The sequence below is a fragment of the Xiphias gladius genome, chromosome 9 (genome assembly GCF_016859285.1).
Source record: "Xiphias gladius isolate SHS-SW01 ecotype Sanya breed wild chromosome 9, ASM1685928v1, whole genome shotgun sequence".
Classification (NCBI taxonomy): domain Eukaryota; kingdom Metazoa; phylum Chordata; class Actinopteri; order Istiophoriformes; family Xiphiidae; genus Xiphias; species Xiphias gladius.
The window spans coordinates 161453-182471 of record NC_053408.1 but is presented as its reverse complement, the minus strand read 5'-3'; the positions used below and the strand labels follow the sequence as shown (position 1 = coordinate 182471).

The following is a 21019-nucleotide window of genomic DNA, read 5'->3' as shown; positions in this document are numbered from 1 at the left end:
AGTTTAGACAAGACCCCGGTGAACTGACAAGCAGGGAAACCATAGGCAAGCTAACATGAGGTCAGGGATGCTGTGAAACTAAAAAACTGACTCAGGAGCCAAATGTGACTTAAAGTTGAACTCTAGTGATTCTAGATTTGTTTCTAGGTATTGGGGAGTACCACTGCATATGTAAAAAAAAAAAGAAAAAAAAGTAGTATAACGCCCTGACTGTCTCCGGATAGAGTCTGGTAAATGACCTTATCAACCTAATCCAAAAACTCAGGTCATTATCAGCCCTGCGACGGATCAGATCGGTGCATCTCTTCTGACAAGGTCACTTGGTCACACAAGGTTTTATTTTTCTAAGTGCGATGAGGTCACATTTACAGCAGAGATCAGGGTTAACTTTTACATTTCCCTTCCCTCACCAGGCCACCCTGTCTCTCTTACTGGACCACCTCAGTCTGGTGGCGTCCTTCAGCTCATCAAACAGGATGACCCACCAGAACCTCGCCGTCTGCTTCGGCCCGGTGCTCCTCACCCCGACACAGGAGGCCTGGAGGGGAGGAGGAGGGAGGGGAGGAAGAGGAGGAGGGAAAGGGTTCGGTCATGGTGAGGAGATAGCGAGTGCGGTGGATTTTAAACGACACATTGAGGCATTGCACTACCTGCTGCAGCAGTGGCCAGGTGAGACAGGAGGCTCTACAGAGCAGGAGACTCAGGAGACGATGTCTATCATTCTAAACTTACAGCTCCGCCCACTTTGAAACTCTGTTGTTGCCTTGGAAACCACCTTACCTTCTACAGATGTCACTTTGCTCAGCATCTTATTGTGCTTGTCCCCAGTGCCAACACATCGAGTCCCAGCAGATGACCACATCCACACCTCCCCTCCTCCCTCACCTGCCCTTACCCATAACCCCCTGGACCTTCAGCCGCAGCAGCGGCGTCCCGTCCTGCGACTGGATCTGCCTCAGAACCCTGAAAAGGAGGTGGTGGTGTCTCGTCGGGGTCGAAGTGGTCTGGCCCGGCTGGAGAGTCCGCCACCAATTAACCGGTACGCCGGGGACTGGAGCATCTGTGGACGAGACCTTCTATCTGCACAGGAGGCGGACTACGACGAGGTTGCAGGAAGTGAGAGTGACGGAGGTAAACAGAGGAGTGGGATGATTTGAAGCCATTTTCCCTGTACTGAGATCAAAGTTGAAATGTTTATTTAAATGTCATAACCGCATTTTTAGAATGATTCATTTGAAATGCTGATCCCCACTGTTGTCCTGTTGTCACTCTGAAGCCTCGTTCTTGTTGTTGTTTCAGGCAGCGGGGATGAAGAGGAGGAGGAAAAAAAGGAGCTGTGGTCATCAGGGGGAGGAGGAGGCCTGTTCGTGGACAACTTCATGGATTTTGATGCCCCGTTTAACTGTCGACTCAGCCTGAAGGACTTTGACACTCTGATCCATGACCTGGACCGTGAGCTGGCCAAACAGATCAACATCTGTCTGTAGAGGGGGAGGAGGATGGAGGAGAAGGGAGAGGAGGAGGAATTGGTTTAATCGGTGCTTGTTTAATTCTCTCTAAAGTTGAGTCTGAATTGAAACCATTTGTTCACCACATGAATCTTGTAAATCTGAATTTATGTAAATTTGACCTCAATTAAGTTTCACAACTTTACGCTCAAATTCCTCCTCACGGCTTCCTCTGATCTCTCTGCAGCAACTGAGGAGACTTTTTCAGCAAAGGCAATGAGAGCTGAGCAACTATTCAAGGCAACAGTTTCGTCATCGGGAAACAAGACTGAAAGGATTGCTGTAGGAGCTCGCGATTCATCAAAGAAAAATAATCTACATGTTTTCTATAAAAATGAGAAAACTTTCAGATATGAATGAGATTTGTTTCTATTTTTATAATAGTCACAGTTTGTTACTGACAAAGTTTTACTCATATTAACAAATTAGACAGATTTCATCAAAGCAGATAAGGCCTTGTGTCGTTTACGGCCGAGTCTCTGGATGTTTCCTGACTGTTACAGGTCGTCATGGTAGAAGATTCTCCAGCTTCAGTCTGTGCCAAAAAATAGCAATGAAACCAGATTAATTTATTTCTCTGTTCCAAAGGTAGACATAGCTTCAGTGTTATTACTGAAATGAAGGAGGAGAGGTGTTGCTGTGGAGGAACTACAGGAACAAAAACCTTAGAGAACCACATGGCTGGTCACCTCTTCATAACATAATTATTAGTGATAAACAACTGATGGGTATCAGGGTCAGATCATTGGATCATGTTGGAGCTGTTTGCACTGTTGAAGCCATAATTTCACTTGCTGAAAATTTAAGTGGAAGTGAACAAATTGCAGAACTTGTTGCTCCGCTGCTTTTGTCTGTTCTGGGTCTACTGATTGGCTGAAATGTTTTGATCCATTTTAGCAGTTTGGTCAATTCAGTGTGTCAGTGCTGTGTCTCTGTAGCAAGGCTATACTCTGACGTATATGGAGCCTTAACTGTCACGGTGAGAAAATATTCCTGAACTACTTTTGGGTTAAGTCATAATGTCTTTTGATTTCCCCTGATCTCTGAGCTCTTACCTACCGTGACCAGAGCACAGCCAAGGCTTCCTGCAGAGTTATGGATCTGAGAGAGTGTAAAAAGTACCGTACTTCCAAGGAACACAGAACATATTGGGAGGTAATGCAGAAGTAGTTCAGAGAAAAAACTCCCTCCGTGACATTTGAAAATCCAGAAGAACCTCTGAAAAACCAAAGAGATGCGGAGATCTTTATATGAGTTCAATCTTGATTTCAGAGGTGCTCACACAATTATGGACTTCTTACATTAATGAAACATACAGCAGTGGATTCTTGAAGTGCCATACATGAAAAGGAGCTTCAAGTTTCTTAGAAGCTGAATTTAATATTTTATTGATGATTAACAAGCTTTAAAAATGTGCTATGACATGACATGATAAAAACCTCTGACACTGGCTGATAATGACTCCATACAATGTTCTTTTTTTTTTTACCATCCTCACCATGTAGCATGTTCAATACCTCGACTGTTTGTCTTTAAAAAAAACGCCAAAGACCTGAAGGGAGAGCGAGAGGCTTATCTCACCACATCCACTGAGTCAAGGAGAAAAACTCCTCTGCCCTCACCTAAATGGACGAATGATGAATTATTAATGTCTTCATTGACGTTTCACAGTTTAACAAAAATAGGAAGGTGCATAATGGTTGTGTGCATTATCAGATACATAAGCTAAAAGGCAAAAACGGTCTCAAGGAAAAGCGATGCCGACACATTGACTCCATGCTGCAAATAAATGTCTTCATCAGGGTTTTTTTCTTTTTTTTTTTTTTTGAAGGTGGGGCTCCTTATTTTTCCAGAAAAACAACAAGCATGAATCCAACAGACCTGTATCATATTCTGTTAAAGCCATATTCCTCCAGAGGGCGCTGGGATGTCACCCTCAGGCAGGATCCCTATAACACGTTTATTTAACACAGCAGATCGCCCCCTTCAGGTCTCTGTTGGTCCTGCAGCACCTCCTGCAGGTCTTTGCTGGTCTTGCAGTGCACCCTGCAGGTACAGCAGCAGAGTGGTGAGCAGTGACAGCAGGTCTTCAGTATATTTTCATGGTACAGAGTTTTTAACTGTGACGAGTTTGTGGAGTGGCAGCAGGAAAACGAGGCTCACAATGTCACCGTTGTTTTGACAGTATTACTTTTTTTGCACAAACTTCAATAAGCACTTATGTTTTTTATTGACGAGGATGATGTTTCTATGCAGATGATGTAACCGAAGTGTTGAAGCACAGTTCCTGTTGGAACAGACCACAGCAGTCTGTCTGTATGTCTTATTAACCTGAACAACTATTAAACACGTTATTATTAACTGGGGGAATATGCTGTTATTATTGATTATTATTAATTATTATTATTATTGACTGGAGGACTGGGCTGTTTGAGCAGAAGAGCAGAATCTGAGCTGAAGGGTGTCAGGATCATGTGTTTTGTAGAGGTCTGTGTATGTCTTCACCAACTAAAGTTCTTTGGTTGAAAGTAACTAAAAACATTTACTCATATGTTGTACTTGTGTATAATTTTCAGGTACTTGTACTTTACTTGAGCCTTTCCATTTAAGGCCACTTTATTTTTCCACTGAAGTACGTTCAAGTTGTAAGTGTTGTACTTCTTACTTCACCACATTCGTCGGACAGCTGCAGATACTTTACAGACTGAGTTTTAACATAAGATTTTACATATGAAACAGCACACAGATTAAACCAGTGGCTCCCAACATTTTTGTCTTGTGACCGCTTACATAAAATCGGGGTGTAATTGTGTCTGTTGTGAACTAAAGCACCACAATGTTTATGGAGCATTAATTTAGATATTTATGAGCTGCAAAAGTGTGGTATTGTTTTCACCTGTGTGTGTGTGCGTGTGTCTCATGGGTCAGAACATCAACATGTTAACAGGTGTTGCGGCTGCTGTGATCCCATTGCAAGATGGTCTCTAGTTTTATTTATAATTAGTTAGTTAGACTTTTGGCAGATGTGACCCAGTGTAGTGGCGTTCACAACAATGATGGGATTTTATTGAATATCATAATGTGATGAGATTTATTTTGTAGTTCTTGTCTGCAGATGGTTCAGAGGGGACTGTCAGTCTGAATCCCCTCAGATGTCCTGCTGACTGACTGAAGATCAAACACAGGACAAATTCAAATAGGTGAAGGAATGGTGAAGCTCAAAAGTCAAAAGTGTATGACCAAAGAAAGTCAAAACTACGTCCAAGATAAAAACCACAAAAACTTTCTCAAAAACTCATAAACACTTTCCAAAACAAACTCCGACCAAAACATCAGAAACAAAGCTCCAGACTGTCTGAATAACTTTTTAAAGTCTGAGGTGTAAATGTCAGTTTTCAGTAAAAGGTCAGAGTGCTTTGTATGCCAGACTTCGGTTCTGGTTCCAAATCTGCTCACTACGTAACCACTGTTAGCATTAACAGCTATTTACTCAGCAGTCTAGAAGAAACGTTGCGATTTCAGAATCAAACTTGATTCCTTTACACACCAAGAGCTTTCCCCAGCAGTAGAAAGCAACACCACTGTTAACTCTTGTTTTGCTTCTATTTCTATCACCTCTTTTCTTCTACTGAAGTTACCATGCTAACCAGCTAGTCACAGCCCGTCCAACCCGTCTCATGACTTTCCAACAGTGAGTCACTTTTTGCCTCCAGTCTGTCCTCAGTTCAACATGAGAGGATGAAGAAGTAGCTCTACTCAGAGGACATATTCTTAGCTGTTGTCTTGTGAACTCAACAATGGCTGAAGATCTTGACAAGCTGACCAGCAGCAGAGAAAACTTACATATAGCACCTTTAGTATGTTTTTAAGATGTGGACTGGTTTATTTTCTCCAAGACTTTTTGGGAGGTTTGTGAGAATTTATACAGTATGTATTACATTTTTTTATTGAACTGTGGCAGCTCTAATGTACAATAGTAACTGTCCAATTAAACACATAAACCTTAGATTTACCAACAACAGACATTGCCAGTGCTCAGGCCTAACTGATAACATTTCAAACTAGAATTACTGCCTCACAGTTGTATTCCATCGCAAACCAGGCAAGTTGCAGTTTACATCCATGTCTGTCCAGAATCATATAATATATGTAGTGAAGATTTTGAAGGAAATCAATAAAAGGTATTAAGTGTATTTTATGGCCAAAAACATGTTTTGTGAGGCCACAGTAACCTTTGACCACCTAATTATAATCACTTTATCCTTGAATCTAAGTGAATGTTTGTGCCAAATTTGAATAAATTCCCTCAAGGTGTTTCTGAGATATCGCGTTCACGAGGATGGGATGGATGGACGGAGGGACGGACAACCTGAAAGCATTATGCCTCTTGCTACAGCTGTCACAGGTGTGCAGAGGCCTAAGAAAAATTAGCGCAGAGATGTTGAATCTTCTTTTTAAAACAGGGCTTGAAAACATTTTTTTTGTGTGTTTTGATTTAGTTTTTTGTACTTATGTTATTCGTCTTGTAAAGTGTCTGTGAATATCTAGAAAAGCACTCTAAATAAATTGTATTATTATTTAGTTTTGGGAAACCTTTATGCCTTTATTAGATAACGTCAGCAGAGAGTTGACAGGACAGGTCCACAGATGGAGTCGTGGCCGTTGTTTGGACCTTTAAACTGTCCAGAATATATCTATATCTATATCTATATATATATATAGTCATTCACTATCCCTCAGGTTGTGGCATGTGGACACATACTGGGCAGCGAGATTTGCCCTGTCTCCTTCTCCTGGGAGTAATTTCAATTTTCAGATGTCATTAAGGAAAGTGCATGTTTGTCTCAACCTGACCTGTGGAACAGTGATACATGTTCTGGTCCCTTTCGGGTCGCCATGATTTTTTGTGTCTTCCTTGTTCGATTGCCAGGTTGTGGTAACTGAGCCTATACCTATTAACTTTTGTAAATCAGCAGTTCATTTTGTTCTTTTCGTATTTGTATTTTAGACATGTTCACGTAAAAAAATTTAATTAAAAAAATGAATTAATTATAAAGTTCTTCCGGTCAGTCTTAACTCGGCGCAAAAAAAAAAAAACCTCACTGAGTCTCTTTTTTTTGGCTTCTCGCTGATTGGCGGAGAGGGTGAGCAACAGACGGTTCGCAGCGCTGATTGGCTCTCTTTCTCTCTCTCTCTCCCTCTCGCTCTCTCTCTCGCTCTCTCTCTCTCGCTCGCTCTGTCTGTCTCTGTCTCAGGGGGCGTGTTGGACCGTGCGAGCAGGCGGCCGTTTTCCTCCTTAAAATGGCCGAAATAAAAAACAAAGGAATTTAAATTTGAAACAGAAAACAGAAACAGAAAGACTTCCTGTCTGCGGCTGTGATTCTATGCAGAGTCAGGGGGATTCTACTGGATTCTACTGAGACAGAAACTTTTCAATTAACTGCACCAGGTACGAGACAGGCAGATATTAAACTGCGCCACAGCAGCAGCAGCAGTAGCAGCAGCTTCATGTCCTCCCGGTGTCAGAATCTCAGTGTTATGTTTCTACTGTTTCTACTGTTTCACCCCCGGAGACAACGGTCACTGACCACAGACCAATTTCTCATCAGTTAGTCTTAAACTGTGTTTAAGAGACAGGGAATCGGGGGCACTGATTTCAGTTGGATCTAAAACAAAAGGTCTTTAAAGGGTTGTGTTATTGCTTTAAAGTTGTATAAAATACTTGGACCTTCAATTAAGTGAGTTGTTTTTTAATTGGTAAATTCTTTCATCATGTGTTAATGATGAATTAATCATTATCAGGAATTATTGTTAGATACAGCAGAGAGGTGCAGACATAAATGTGGTAGAAATATCAGTAAATTCAGTCACTTGGTAAATAATATTACACCCTGTAGTCCCGGCTGCTTTTCACTTATATCTTTCATACTTTGGCTGAGAATCAGATAATACATTACATGTACGTTGTCTGACACAAGTAAAAATCCTGTTACTCAGAGTACAGTAGTGTTGCCAGCAAAATGTACTCAAAGTATAAGTTTGCAATGCAGAGTTTTTGGAATATCTTAAATCTCTTGCAGACGCGTCCAGCCAAGATCCAAATCTTTGCAACGACAGTGAAAAAAAAGTACATTGGGGATTTGTATTAATTACAATAGATAACATTTAAATACATTATTGTTGATGTGGTGAAACTTGAGCAGCAGTATGAGCTGTTATATACACTGTTGGATAGTTGACAGCCTCTGTACACCTGTGATCCACATGCACAGGTGTTTGCTCTTATTTTACCTGCTGTGGGGGTGGGCTCAGAGGGGGCTTGACTGACAGCTCTCTCATTCACCTGCTAGGTTTGTGGTGTAGTCATTATTACGAGGTGTTCTTGTGTTTCACACCAACCTGAGCAGGTACAATCAGCTAGAATAACTGAAAAACATCTGTTTGGGCATGCAGGGCCTCTCACCTGTAATAATGCATCACGGTTTTGCAGCTGATCGCATATTATTTTGTATGTAGATTCAAAGGAACTGTTCATTTTAACTTTTACATGCAGTAAAAAGTACAATGTTTCCCTCTGAGACGTAATAAAAAAAAGAATAAAGTACCAAGAAATGGAAATGCTCAAAAATCCAATAAAAGTATAAAACGGGACTGTGAAAGGTGTTGTGAGAACAGGAAACCTGAGTTAAACCCAAACTAAACTGGATAAATAGGCTGCAATGCTCTTTCTATCCACTCGTCTCACTTTTCTGACACAGGCCCTGATCTTAGACCCGCTGAGTTCTTCTTCAGCACTGTAAAAAACAGGTCTAATAAATAAAAAGCTGTTGTGTCCCTCCTCAGGGTCCTCTACATCCTCAAGCCTCGCCACGGGGGTCCATCTCCCATTGTGCCCGTCGACATGGCTGTGAGGATCTGCCTGGCCAGCTCTCCTCCTCTGCACTCCTTCCTCGGTAACTATGACAACCACTGTTCATCATCAGCAGCCGCTCTGCTGCAACGCTGCGAACCACTGCGACCGTGTCTGAGCAGCCATGTCACCACAGCAACCACAGCCTTGCCATCAGCGGCCAAAGAGATCAGCAGCAGCAGCTCGGCGAGGCTAAGGAGGAAGAAGAAGAAGAGCGTGGTGTTTGCTGACTCTCAAGGTTTGGCGCTCACCGTCATCCACATCTTTGATGAGGCCGAGGACAACCTGCTGACTGAGCTGCAGTTCTACTTGACCGAGATAGAGGACGCCACAGCCACACTACACCTGGGAGGCAGCAAAGGTGACTGAGCTGAAGAACAGCCAATCCTTATAAAGTTGATAAACAGCAAGTAAACTTTAATAGAGCTGAAACGATTAGTCAATTAATTAATTATTTGTTCAACAGATAAACGATCAGCAACCAATGTGACACTCCATTAAATCTTTAAATTATTTACCCAGAAAAATGCCAAAGATTCTCTTGTTTAACCTGCTCAGGTTCACAGATCTGCAGCTTTTCTTTGTCTCATTCCACCGTAAACTGGTTATTTTTAGGTTGTAGAGGGAAAACAAGCAAGTTGATAACAAGGGTGTTAGGAAATTATGATGTGTATTTTTCAGTGCTTTAAACAATTGATCAATATTGAGAAAGTAATCGTTGGCTGCAACCCTAAAGTTAATTTATGCAGCACTTTAGCACAAGTACTTTACAAGTAAAGAAAAGGAAAACGATAAATTAAAGTACCAATTCTGGTTGATTCACATGATCAGCATCAAAAATCACTAAACCACAGAGCTGCACGTGGTGGAGGAAATTACTGGAAAAAAACTCAAAGCTCACAGCAGGGTTAGTCAGCCCCAGTTACTTTGATTTTTACTTTCAGTGCCTGATTGGGTGTTAAATGCAGCACTCATCATCTCACATGGGCCAGTCACTAATAAGCAAGCTCTCTTGTCAACCCAATTACCTTCTCTGATAGGTGGCTACCTGTGACTCTTGATGCTGATGTCAACATCCACCACCACAATTCATCCCTCTAATCTGGAACTAATCCATGATAGAGTGTGCACCAAAAAATGTGATCTGAAAACTCGACAATAATCTCTCTTGATTAAACTTCAGTTAATGCTGTTGGACACCTTTTATTGATTTGGTTGGTAAAATTGATAATTGATGAACCGCCTTTAAACCACAGTCTGCCTTGTCCTTTCTCTTCCTCTTTCAGATCCTGCAGATTATGGTTCAAACCTGGTTCTGGACTTCAACCAGCCAGCTGTAGACTATTTGGACCTGAGGAACAGACTCAAAGCCCAGCAAGTTTGTCTGGAGACCTGTTCTGTCCAAGAGCGCCTGCTCTCAGGCACCGTTCAGGTCCGAAACATCTGCTTTGAGAAGTCCGTCTCAGTCCGGATCACCTTTGACTCGTGGTGCTCCTTCCAGGACGTTCAGTGTCGGTATCTGAACAATGTGTACGGATGCCCCGACACCGACACCTTCTCCTTCTCAGTCTCAGTGCCGCAGCTCCTTAAGCCCTCCAATGGAGTGGAGTTCTGCATTCAGTACCAAACTGAGAACCGGACCTTCTGGGACAACAACAATGGGAACAACTATCGGCTGGTAGTGGCGGACCCAAATGGCAGCCCAAACCGGAGCACTGAGAGTACGGCAGCGCTGGAGATCAAGAGAGAAGGCATTGGAGAGAAGCGGGAGGAGATGGAGTTTGATCCCTTTGGCAGTCCCAGGACGTCAGCAGGGATTTTCCCTGAGTGGCAGAGCTGGGGTTGCGTAGAGACCGGCGCCCCCTACTGGTGAGACCACAACAGGAAATGTTTTTGATGTTGCACTGACTCTGTGATTTTGTTGTCAGAGATTCACAGGGACTTCACTTGAGCACTGAACGGCCACATTATATTCTCTGGAACTGATACAGATGTGGTGGTAGAATACACTATGGACTGCTTTCACTTTAGTCACTTTAGCTCCCCAAAATTAATTATTATGAGTCTTAATAAAAGACAAGTATTAACTTGGAGTGGAGAGTGGAAGCACTCTCACATGCCAATTCAACGTCAGGTAGTCAAAATATCTATATCTGGCACTCCCGGGTTTCATACTCTCTACAAACTCAGGTTGAATAAAGTACCAGGATCGACCCAAGTGGTTCCAGGTGCAGACACTGGACCAAAACTGGTCTGAGTGCTGCAAACTGGAGCTGATCCTCAGTCCAAATCTTTTAAAATGTGCACTTTGAAACCTAAATCCGTATATGAAGCCCTATAAGCTTGCATCTGGTCCAGCATCAGACCCAGCTCAAATCTGGTCATTCTGGTGCCAGAACACAGCTGAGTTTGCCGAAAATTCAACAAAGGCTACCCAGGCTCAGCTGCATACCTGGGATGGCCTCCTGGGAAAAGATACAAGCGGGTTCCTTGGTGCTTTGTAAAAGCTTCCCAAGACTTCAGGAGAGAGAGACGCATCAAAATGTGTTGCTTTTTAATATATGCAAGTATGACAATGAAACTGAGAATCAGGAGTCATAAGGGCTTTGTAAAAGCACTCAAATGATTTGTTAACCTTCACAAGGATCCACTAGATGATCTGCAAGGCTTTGGAAGTCTCACACAAATTTATAAGTGCTTTCTTAAAACCTCCCAAAGCTTCATTATGAGTTCAAGGCCGTACAGGTGTTTCACAGAGCTCCACAAGACTTCATTATTCATTGTCTTTTCACAGGCATTTTGTAGGAGAGCTTTGAATAAAACATCCATAGGTTTAATTAAACATCACAAAGCATTGTGTTCTTCATAACGGCATCGTAGCTGGGCGTCAAGGTCCTGTTTTTGAGAACCCAACAATATCAGGACGGTTGATGGATTTATGGGTTTGGGTCAAAAGATGTGACACATTCCTCTAGTTCCAGTAGTTCCCTATTCATTTCCTGCATTTTCAAGTACAGACCTCCCGTCCCGACTTCTCCTTCTTCCACCATGACAGCTGATAAATGACACTCATTGGAAACCCTTTAGGATTTCAAAGTCCCGAAACAGCTGTCAGTGAAGACCAGCAACATGGCTTCAGGACCTGAAACACCAGTCTGAAACACGGTGTTCAAAAGATTCAAGATGCCTGAAACCATTCTGACATTTAGGGTTTAAAAAGAGAGAAAAATTCCAGTTTTATGAGTTTGTGCTGTGGACTAAATAATGACAACCTTTTTGCAGACTCTGCTGGTTTAAGGTTGTTCTACAGTGTTGAACCCTGTTTGTGTGATAAACCTCAATGCCTTTAGGCTCAGTTCACCTTTGATTCAGTCCAAGGCTCTTTAACATCCATACCCAAACCCAAAAACCCAACCTGGCCCAGTCTGGGTCTTGAGCATGTCTGAAAAAAATGTCCAGACTTCCCTGCACTAGATGGATTGTTCAATTTGCAATTCATCAAGGGATCAGTCCAGAAGGGGGGCATTTGGATTAAAACCTGAAAAGTACTTTTGTTCCTTTTCGGGTTCTGTAGAAATTTTTGTACCCCTGAAGACCTCTAATTTGTATTCAACAAATTAGAGGTCAGTCACATGAAGAGATTGACACAAGGAGAATGAGCAAGTAGTTAAACTGTTTTGAATTCAGAGTGAACTGAGCCAAGTCCTTTCTCAGGGTCTGTCCAGACAGAAAGCGATGTGAATTTTCTGGACTGTTGGATTTGGCGTTTTAGCCTTTGACTGATTTCTGGACTCATCAGAAACTCCAGTTTTTTCTGTTATTTCCCTCCAGTCTCTCTCCTTTGTCTTGTCCTCTGTACGTTTATGAAGCAGCCGTGGGGTCTTATCTTACCACTGACGTGTACACAATCACGGCGCCTCTAAAATTCACCATGCCCTCTGTCTGAACACAGTCAGTGTGAGACTAAAACTAAACGCACCAAACTCAGTGAAAGGGACCTGCACATATCTGATAATATCCTATCCTATCCTCGCATTTGTTAACACAGAGACTTTGAGTTTTTAAATGTTGTGTTCATTATATTTGGTGTTAAATATCACTGTTGTGGTGTGAGCAAGCCAAAACAGGCAAATTTATAAGGAAAGGTTTTGGTTTTAATGTCGTCATGGCCAAACCACAGGCAGGGTTTTCACCTCACCAGACCTCCATCTTGGTAACTAAGCAGGAAATAATAATGACTCACTTCTCTTTGCTCACACTTTGAAGTCTTTATCATTATTATGTTGTTCAGGCTAAAAGTTTCTCTAGCATGAAACCAAGGCTGTAGTACTCGAGTCCAGTCTCAAGACATTGTTTGTATTATCTCAGACTCACCTATTGGTCATGGAGGTTTTGACTCAGACACGTCTCTGTTTCATGGGGGTTTAGACTTAGACTTCTCCTGATTTTGTGGGAGCTTTGAATCTGTACTGTGTTCACGGAGCCTCAAGAGTTGAACTTGTCAAGTTTGAACACTGAAATACTGGAGTCTGAACTTGGTGTCCTCTGTGCTTGTTATGCACATTTTTTTAGTATGTGGCTAACAACTTTCTTAGATTCTTCTAAAAAGCGCAAACAGTGCTAAAGTTGTATTTCTGTGCCACTGGTAGAAGGTAGTTACATAACAACCTGAGTTCTTCAGGGTCTTGCTATGCAGTTTAGTCTCCTATTGTAATCTTGTTGCCATGGTAGTCGTTATAGATGGAGCGAGGTAAAGCTAAACCTGCACTTCCTGTTAGCTCCTGTGGCCATACCAGTTAAAAAGCCTTTACTGATTTAGAATCCACTTCCAATGCTCTTACCCTGACAGTAGCTGTTACTGTCTGTGTGTGTGGGCATGCGCACGTGTGTGTGTTTTTTGGAGACTGAAGGGAAATGTAAAGTGTTTAAAGTGAATCTTTGAGTTTGAGTTGTCAAACTCCAGCTCCAACTCTAAGTCATTTTAAAAGTTTTGAGTTTTGTTTTTGTGTCTCTGCCAGAAGTCGAAATGTTTGGTGAACGGCCTCGTGCTGCGTTCATGTCGCATCTGATTTATTTTGAAAAACAAGTGCACAACCAGGGGGGTTGGGGAAGGGTTACTCAAGATGGACAGACCACTGTGACCTGTAGATTAGGTTGTTTTATGAGTTCATACAGGACAGTTTTATTTAAAACAAATATTTTTTTGTTTGTGTCCTTTCACAGAATTGAGCTGGTTTTGTCTCACTCACTGTGGAGATGCTCATAGAAAAGTTTAGTGAAGCGGCCGTTTGTTGCAGTTTATCAGCTACAATGCTACTGTTACTAGCAGTAGGTCGCTTCATTCAGAATGTGTTCCCACAAAGCGTGTGAATGTTAAAACTCTATCTTCATGTGAAACTGATCTGTGTCCACTGAGCTCTGTCCACACCCCACCAGACTACACCACACCCTAGCAAAGAGCAACGGTAGTCTAAGTGGGTGTCTTTTACTCTCTTACCACAGGGGGCAGTAATGTGTCCCTCACAGCTTGGTGCACCAGTATGAGGAGAAGAAGATGCTGCACTTTAAAGTCACACAAAGGTCAAACAATCAGGATCTTTATTATATGTCCTGTCAAAAGTTTTATTACCTTTTTATTACATTACCACACACAGGCTCATTTTAACCCTGACCCCAAAAATGGTTAATTGGGCCCCAGCACCACAGTGGGTGGGACTGATCGGCAGCCGTTACAGGATGATTTTAAATGAAGAAAATAGAAATAATTTTGGACACTGTTCTGAGTTAAAATACGCTCGTATTTATTTCAACGTGACCTGAACGCAACACGTCAGCTGGAGTTAGCTCGTGCTAACATAGCAGATATGATTAATGGCATTTAACCTGGCTAGCTAGCAGCTAGCATTAGCGACTGTAATGTAAAGTGCAATGTAATGATGATGTCATGATGTACTGCTGAAGCAGGAAGTGATGTAAAAAGGGGGTGGCTGACTGTTCATTTTTATGTGTGTCATTTCAGAATAAAGGTCTAATGTTTAGAGTCTTTAAAGCTTTCCTCTGTTTAGCAGTGTTTTCTTCCTAAAAACTTTATTGCATCATCACAAAACTCAGGGACATCACTAATACATTTATCACAATCAAACAATCAAGATTTGCCTCCCTCCACCTGGGAAGCCCCATGTTTGTTGATAAGTTCCCCAGCCCGGTCTGACTAATTTACATTTTGAGATCTGATCAGTGTGACATCAGTTTAATGAGAATATTTATTAATAACAGGTGTACATGTCATCATCCAGATAATGAGACCGACACAGATCATATTAGTACCAGGTGGAGATGAAGCCGGAGTGTCTTTCAGACCATCCAACGGTCAAGAACACATTGAGAGATGGTCTGGCCACATTCTTTTAGCGGTGTGAAGGCGATTGTACCCTGGACCACATTGAAGGACGCATTGACTCTGTGTAAGTGCATGTAAATACTCATTCGCAAACAAATACAAGTCCTATAGGTTGCGTAACCTGGCTTTGTACGTGACATGAAACTTTTGAAAAGCCTATTGAGATATATTACGAGTGCATCCAACATCCCAACATCTTAGGCGATTTGGTTTGTCTGGAACATGCTAAGGAATATACCCAGTGTTTATTGTTTTTATTTCTTCTTTTAATTACTGGCAGACAAGGTACAGGAAGTGCATTGCTGCCTCCCGCCGGTTAGAAACAACAAACAGACAGGAACCATGTACGTGTTTATTTGCATATAGAGCGCAGAGGTGAGATCCAATCACTTTGAGGCGTCCCTTGAGACGCATGTGAGACGCATGTGGAGACGCATTCTAATACTAGTTATGAACTGACGTACTTTTAGAGCTGTCCACCTGTGATTGGTTCACCTGAGAGGCATTTTAATGCCAGGTCTGAACAGGGCCTGAGACCACGCTCAAACATACTTTGGTGTCTTGCTGGATGGCCCTGCTGCACTGATGGACTGACTTCATTCAAATGAAGGCGGAGGCTGTGTATTTTCACACAGGGCTAAAGTCAGCGTGAAGACAGAAAAACTCTGAAACTGAGTATTTTTACAGTCAGTGTCATTGGTCAGAATAATCCGAAAGCCCCCCGCCCCCACCCTGCAGTTGTTAACTCCAAATGTAATACAAAAGGCCCCCAACCCCTCCTACATAGAAGAAAGCCCAGAAGAAAGTCTCTGAAAGAGACTCCAAACCACTGTTAAACAACCATAAACAACATGGCTGCAGCTCCAGTACATTTGCCCTGTCCCCTCCACACACTGCTTATTCAGCTGTGATGTTGGATTGACTGTTGCTTCAGAAATAATGGGAACGTGTGGAATAAACACTGAGAGGTGTCAGAGCATCGACAGCCCATTGTCTCTGTAATCAGATGGTTATTTAAACTTAAAACATCCATGGATCCAAACGGAGCCCATCTCCTCCTGTTTGGCTTCTTTCTCCATCCCCAGATTATAGAGTTATGTAAGAGGAGTGACTCACACACACTGAACCGTTCACTGCCATCTGAACTCTATACATGAAGATTAAAACAGTTCAGCAGGTTTAAATCCACAAACACTGACATCATTCCTTCATGTTTCCTAGCTCCATCACTGTTCCTTCTAGCTGCTGATTTTCACTGGGTTTTAGTCTCTTCATTAGTTTTACTCAAATTATAGTTGTTGGATTTTTTTTAGGTTTAGTCAAAAAGGCCTAAAAAACTTCTTTTTCAACAGTAAAATTTTCGTTTCCTGTTTGTTTGAACGGATTTGTTCATTAGCATTAGCACAACTCTGTGCGACTGATCATTCATAAGCTGCTTCACTAAAATACTGTTCAGTGTCTGGGTTTATCTTGAGAGAAGAAGAAGCTAAAACGTCAGATATCATAGTGATTATTTTTTTTAGTGAAGATCTGGAAGAAGATTTAGAAGTTTGTCTACTTCCTGAGCTGACTCATTCCTTCAAAACTCAACAGGAAAACAAAAATTGACTGAGAGTAACCGAAAGAGACAGAACATTTACTGACAGAGGCAGAACGTTACAGACAGAGACAGAACATCACTGACTTACAGAACGTTAGAACATCTCTGCCAGAGACAGAACGTTACTGACTGTACGATTCTTCTTATTATCAAACAGATAAATTGATCAAGAGATATTATTGATATTATTGGTTGCTGGAGGAAACTTTTGAGATTCTGCTGGACGATAAAGTAAACCATCGTCTCTTCTCCTTCATCTCACTCAATCATTATCAGACTCTTCATCAGCAGTGAGAGCAGGACTGAGGCCAAACAGAGTATTAGTGTTATATAAAGCTGGGACAGCCACACAACTGTTACATAACTCTGTGAAAGCTTTTCCCTGGACACACACGCACATACCAACACACACAGTAGCACACGATGTAACACGCACACACAATGACATACACACAGCAGCGGCGCTGCTCAAGGGCAGTGTAAGGGACAATAGAGGGACTTTCTGAATGTTGGAGTAACTATCTGGACTGCTCGTCTTCTCTATGTTGACCAAGTCATATACAGAGAAGGCTGCCAAATGATTTCCCCCCTTGCTTCAAACACATCCATTCTCTCTGTCAGCAGACAAGCTGATCTGTGTGGATGCCAATTAACTTTCTATCAATCGACTAATCAATTAATTGACGGATCGTTGCAGCTCCAGTTGTAATCAGTCTTTAACTTTTCTTTTATGGTGGAGGACAAAGTCATGGAAGAGGTGAACTGTTGATTTTTTCTAACTTTATTTTAACTTATTAACTAAACTTTTGTTTTCTGCTCCCTTGAGAAAACTCATCATCATCAGCTGATGATGAGAAAATGACGCCACCGTCATCCCCTACAGTTTGATCTGTTTCTCTGTGAGAGGACATGACAACTGGCAAGGTCTAATAAAGTCAGTCGCCTTGTTCTCACCCTCAACCGGCCTCTATTCGAAGTATTTTTATGATTATTATTATTATTTTCAGTCTGAGACGAGTGAACAGTGAAGACAGATCGTTGTTTTCATGTTGAGGCATCTTCAGGTGAGTGAACAAACTTCCTGCCGCACAACGGCAATGTGATATAATCTTCTCTTTGACTGTCTCAGGATTTTTCATTAAGCAGTTTAATTGTATAAATCCTTAATTTGATAATAAAGTATTAAATTAATCATTTAATAAATAATTTAGTTAAACAGAACTCATCTTTTAGCTGTATTAATTTTGACATTCATCATTAATTAAGTTATCTTTTTTTTAGACTCCTCACTTCTACCTGCATTAACTGTTTGAGGTTTTATATACTTATGATCAAAAATTACACTGCGCTAAACTGTAGAGCTTCTGTTTTTCCCTTTTGTTACAAATATCCAAGGACAAATTGCTTCAATAAGAGATCCGAAACTAGACTCAGATTTGGTAAAATTATATTAAACCCTAACCCTAATCACAGGAATAATATACCAAGACACACATCAACATTTTTATTACAAATGTTCTTAGATACAAATTTTTAAAAGCTTTACATTTACTAGACTAAACTTTATTAGAATGGCACTTCATTTGCTGAAGGGCACGTAAAAAAGAACAGTCTAGGACTTGTTGGTCTTGACTTGGTTCTTGATTCAGGACTTCATGTCTAAGACTCAAAATTTACCTGTGACTTTTGAAACAGTGTCGGTGTCATCTGCACCGAACAGCTAGTATCAAAACAAAGTTCACCACTGAGCAAAGTCACAAAATGATTGAATGATCAGTTGTCAGAGTGATCAGTGCTCGATCAGCAAATCATGTCGTGTCGGTGTCTCTGACTTCGTATCTTCTGTGTGATCACAGGGAGGACACAGCTAGAGGGATGTTACAACATCTGATTGTGATCGCCCAATAAGGAGGCCACTACTCCGGCTACGCCATGCCAAGTTGCTGCTAACAGTTACCTTACATAATTCGAGGTAAATGTATATGGCTAAGAGTTTAAATAATCTCAGTAGCTAATTGCGTACATGTCCACCTTTGGAGTAACCCTGTGATGTCACTGTAGCCGAAGTTACCGCGTTGAAATTAACGTTAAACCGTGTGTAATCACTCAAAGTAAAACATATTCTAACATCGTGTTTTAACAGTGGTTCTCCAAATCAAAGGTTACATTACTTAACTTAGTGAGTGTTGACAGCAGGATTCAATGTTGTTAATTAACGTTAGCTAACTATGACCTATAGCAAAGTTTCCTGTACGTTACAATTCATTAACCATACTGGAACGATAACATTATTACAGTTAACCATTCGTTTCTCAAAGCGCTGTTCGTTCAAGAACCAGCAGATCAGCAACTGGAAATCGGCTCATTTAACTATATTAACGTTACACCACAGAACACTATGGATTAACGTGTATTCTCCCAGTTAAATTAATGAAGTGCAGTTAAACATTACGTGAGTGTGCATTACTATAAACGGTCTTTGGTCGAGGGTTTATAGGCTATTTTTTGCAGGTCCTGTTCTTTTCATTGTTGATGACGGGCGTTAAAAAAACATCTATTGGAAAGACGCTTTCACTCTCTTTCAGAAGAAGTAACATTACTGTGTGCTGGGAACCATCATAGCATGTCCACCCACACAATGTCACCAAGTTATTAGTTGCTTTTCTATCGCTATTTAATGTAAAACAGTTTTTTTCACCACTAAGCAGAGGGAATCATTTATTTTCAGATAACTGGGGCTCATCTAATCAGTGTGCTGTTTCTTTTGCCTTTTTCTCTATAGCCTACGATATGATATATTTCTCACTACTACTATTTTTTTTCCATCCAGCCATGGTCCGGATCATTGGAAACAGCTATGTCCGGCGCAGGACCCAGAGAGCCACAGATGCCATGGGGAAAAACCATGGTGTCGATGGTATCTCCATCCATCGGTTCGGCTGGGGTGGTCTGGAGTGGAAGAGCCTTCTCCCCTTCTTCAACCAGTCCCTACGAGGAAGAGCAGTACCAGATGTACCTCATTCACTGTGGTGGGAGTGACCCGGGGGATGTCTCAGGCCGCAACCTCATTGCAGCAATGGAGAAGGGCCAGCACCACCTCCACCTGCGTGTGACAGTTTGTTCGCTGTTGGAGTTGAGTCTCAGTGGATTGTTTTAGGTCCGAACATAGCCCAAAGTGTGATGCCTATAAATAGGATGAGTGTTAATTTTGTTGATGTTATTTTATTTTTTTTTTTTATTTAACACTTGTTGCACTGTTCAGTCTTACCAGCTATGCTCCTTTTCCTTCCCCACCACCTCTCCTATTCCCTTCCCAGTCTTACTCCCCCCATGGTCTTGGACACTCTCTGCAGCCATGTTGGACATAGCTGAAACAAACTGTTTGTAGTTTCAAATGTTAGCGTTCATAGGTCATATAGTTCATAATTCTCAGTTATTATAGTTAATATCAGTGTGCTGTTCCAATAGCATAACTTATTCAGAGAAAGGTTTTTACTGGGGCAAATTTACACTCAAATTCTCTATCAGGTTTCCTTTTTGTCCCTTTCACAGTGACCTAATTAAACCGAGAACCTGTTAACATGAATAGACTTCATAACAGCTTCCTCCCCAAAACTGTGAGCCTGCAACATATAAACTGTCTCAAACACAAGGGCTCCTGGACTTTTTGCACCTTACCCCCATTACTTATGGACTGCTGCAATAGTTTTTTTTAACTATGCATTACAACCAGCCTACAGACAGTTGCACTATGCTCACTTTAATTGTAAAGACAGCTTTTATTTCTTTACCCAGGCTTTGAACTTCACTCAGAGTGTACAGACTGTTGCTCCAAGCACTATAAGCTATATATGAAGTATTATTTTGATACTGTGGTTTCTCATGTCTACCATTTTGTACTGTAATTTATACTAAATTATGTGGCACAAGAGATTCAACTAACTCTTTTTATTATGCACACTTGTCAAGTGACACTTAGGTTCACCTTTACCTTGATCCAAAGGTGTTTTTTTTTAAGTTGTAACAGTTGATTGTAAATTGAGCACTACATTATTTAATTCATCCATTTATTACATTCTTTTATACATCTTTCCAGTGTTGTTGATGGATAAAAAATAAAATAATAATAAATTGATAATAAATTAAAATACTAAAATTGTTGAAATTAATGCAGTTTTTAATGTGCAATAGAGGTATTTATGGAGCTATTGCCTTAAGTTTGTTGATGGCTTTTATGGTGCATATCTGGTATGAATTTTAACAATAGCAATATGCACAGTATTGTAATCATAGAAGAACACACTGATGGAGGTTTTGCCAGAATTTGGAATTAATGACTAAGTTAGCTCTGACCAATAATAGAAATGTTTATTAAACGTTGCTGTCCTCGAAAATGGACCATAAAGGATCGAAATATTAATATATAATATATATTAATGCACATCAGCTGTACTACACTGGCATTTTAGAAGTTTCCATCACATGAAAAACCATACGAGGACACGCAATATCAATTACTTGACCTGTTTCGAAATCGAACTGTCAAATCTGCAGTACACACTAAAGAGTTTGTTTGCCTACAACGTACTTCTAAAGTGGTA

General features: G+C 41.2%; 2 protein-coding genes across 8 annotated transcripts in view; both read left to right on the top strand.

Annotated features, from left to right (window-relative positions):
* Positions 1 to 3869, top strand: part of LOC120794335 (rho GTPase-activating protein SYDE1) — a 28776-nt gene extending 24907 nt beyond the window's left edge. For all 3 annotated transcript variants that reach the window (XM_040135316.1, XM_040135315.1, XM_040135314.1), the window contains 3 exons: positions 414 to 669; positions 829 to 1131; positions 1300 to 3869. In XM_040135316.1, coding sequence (XP_039991250.1) covers positions 414 to 669; positions 829 to 1131; positions 1300 to 1487 — 747 coding nt within the window. In that variant the 3' untranslated portion in view covers positions 1488 to 3869. The remainder of the gene's footprint in view (positions 1 to 413; positions 670 to 828; positions 1132 to 1299) is intronic.
* A 2900-nt stretch (positions 3870 to 6769) lies between these two features.
* Positions 6770 to 20502, top strand: LOC120794290 (protein phosphatase 1 regulatory subunit 3C-B-like). 5 transcript variants are annotated; one of them, XM_040135216.1, is made up of 6 exons: positions 6770 to 6957; positions 8352 to 8461; positions 8555 to 8779; positions 9705 to 10287; positions 18275 to 18390; positions 19249 to 19358. In XM_040135216.1, the coding sequence occupies exons 2-5, from the start codon at positions 8410 to 8412 to the stop codon at positions 18324 to 18326; spliced, it is 912 nt and encodes a 303-aa protein (XP_039991150.1). In that variant the 5' UTR covers positions 6770 to 6957; positions 8352 to 8409; the 3' UTR covers positions 18327 to 18390; positions 19249 to 19358. The 5 variants fall into 5 exon arrangements, with proteins under 5 accessions (XP_039991150.1, XP_039991151.1, XP_039991149.1 ...); XM_040135217.1 differs by lacking the exon at positions 19249 to 19358 and adding an exon at positions 14715 to 14882 and having other exon boundaries at positions 18275 to 18340; XM_040135215.1 differs by lacking the exon at positions 19249 to 19358 and adding an exon at positions 14695 to 14882 and having other exon boundaries at positions 18275 to 18340.
* Positions 20503 to 21019: the final 517 nt, after the last annotated feature.

Excerpts from the sequence above, each read along its gene's own strand:
- LOC120794290 (XM_040135213.1), top strand. The coding sequence starts at position 8,410 with ATGGCTGTGAGGATCTGCCTGGCCAGCTCTCCTCCTCTGCACTCCTTC. Across the intron at positions 8,780-9,704 it reads ACACCTGGGAGGCAGCAAAG|ATCCTGCAGATTATGGTTCA; the intron begins GTGACTGAGCTG and ends TTCCTCTTTCAG. Across the intron at positions 10,288-19,248 it reads GAGACCGGCGCCCCCTACTG|CCATGGTCCGGATCATTGGA; the intron begins GTGAGACCACAA and ends TTTTCCATCCAG.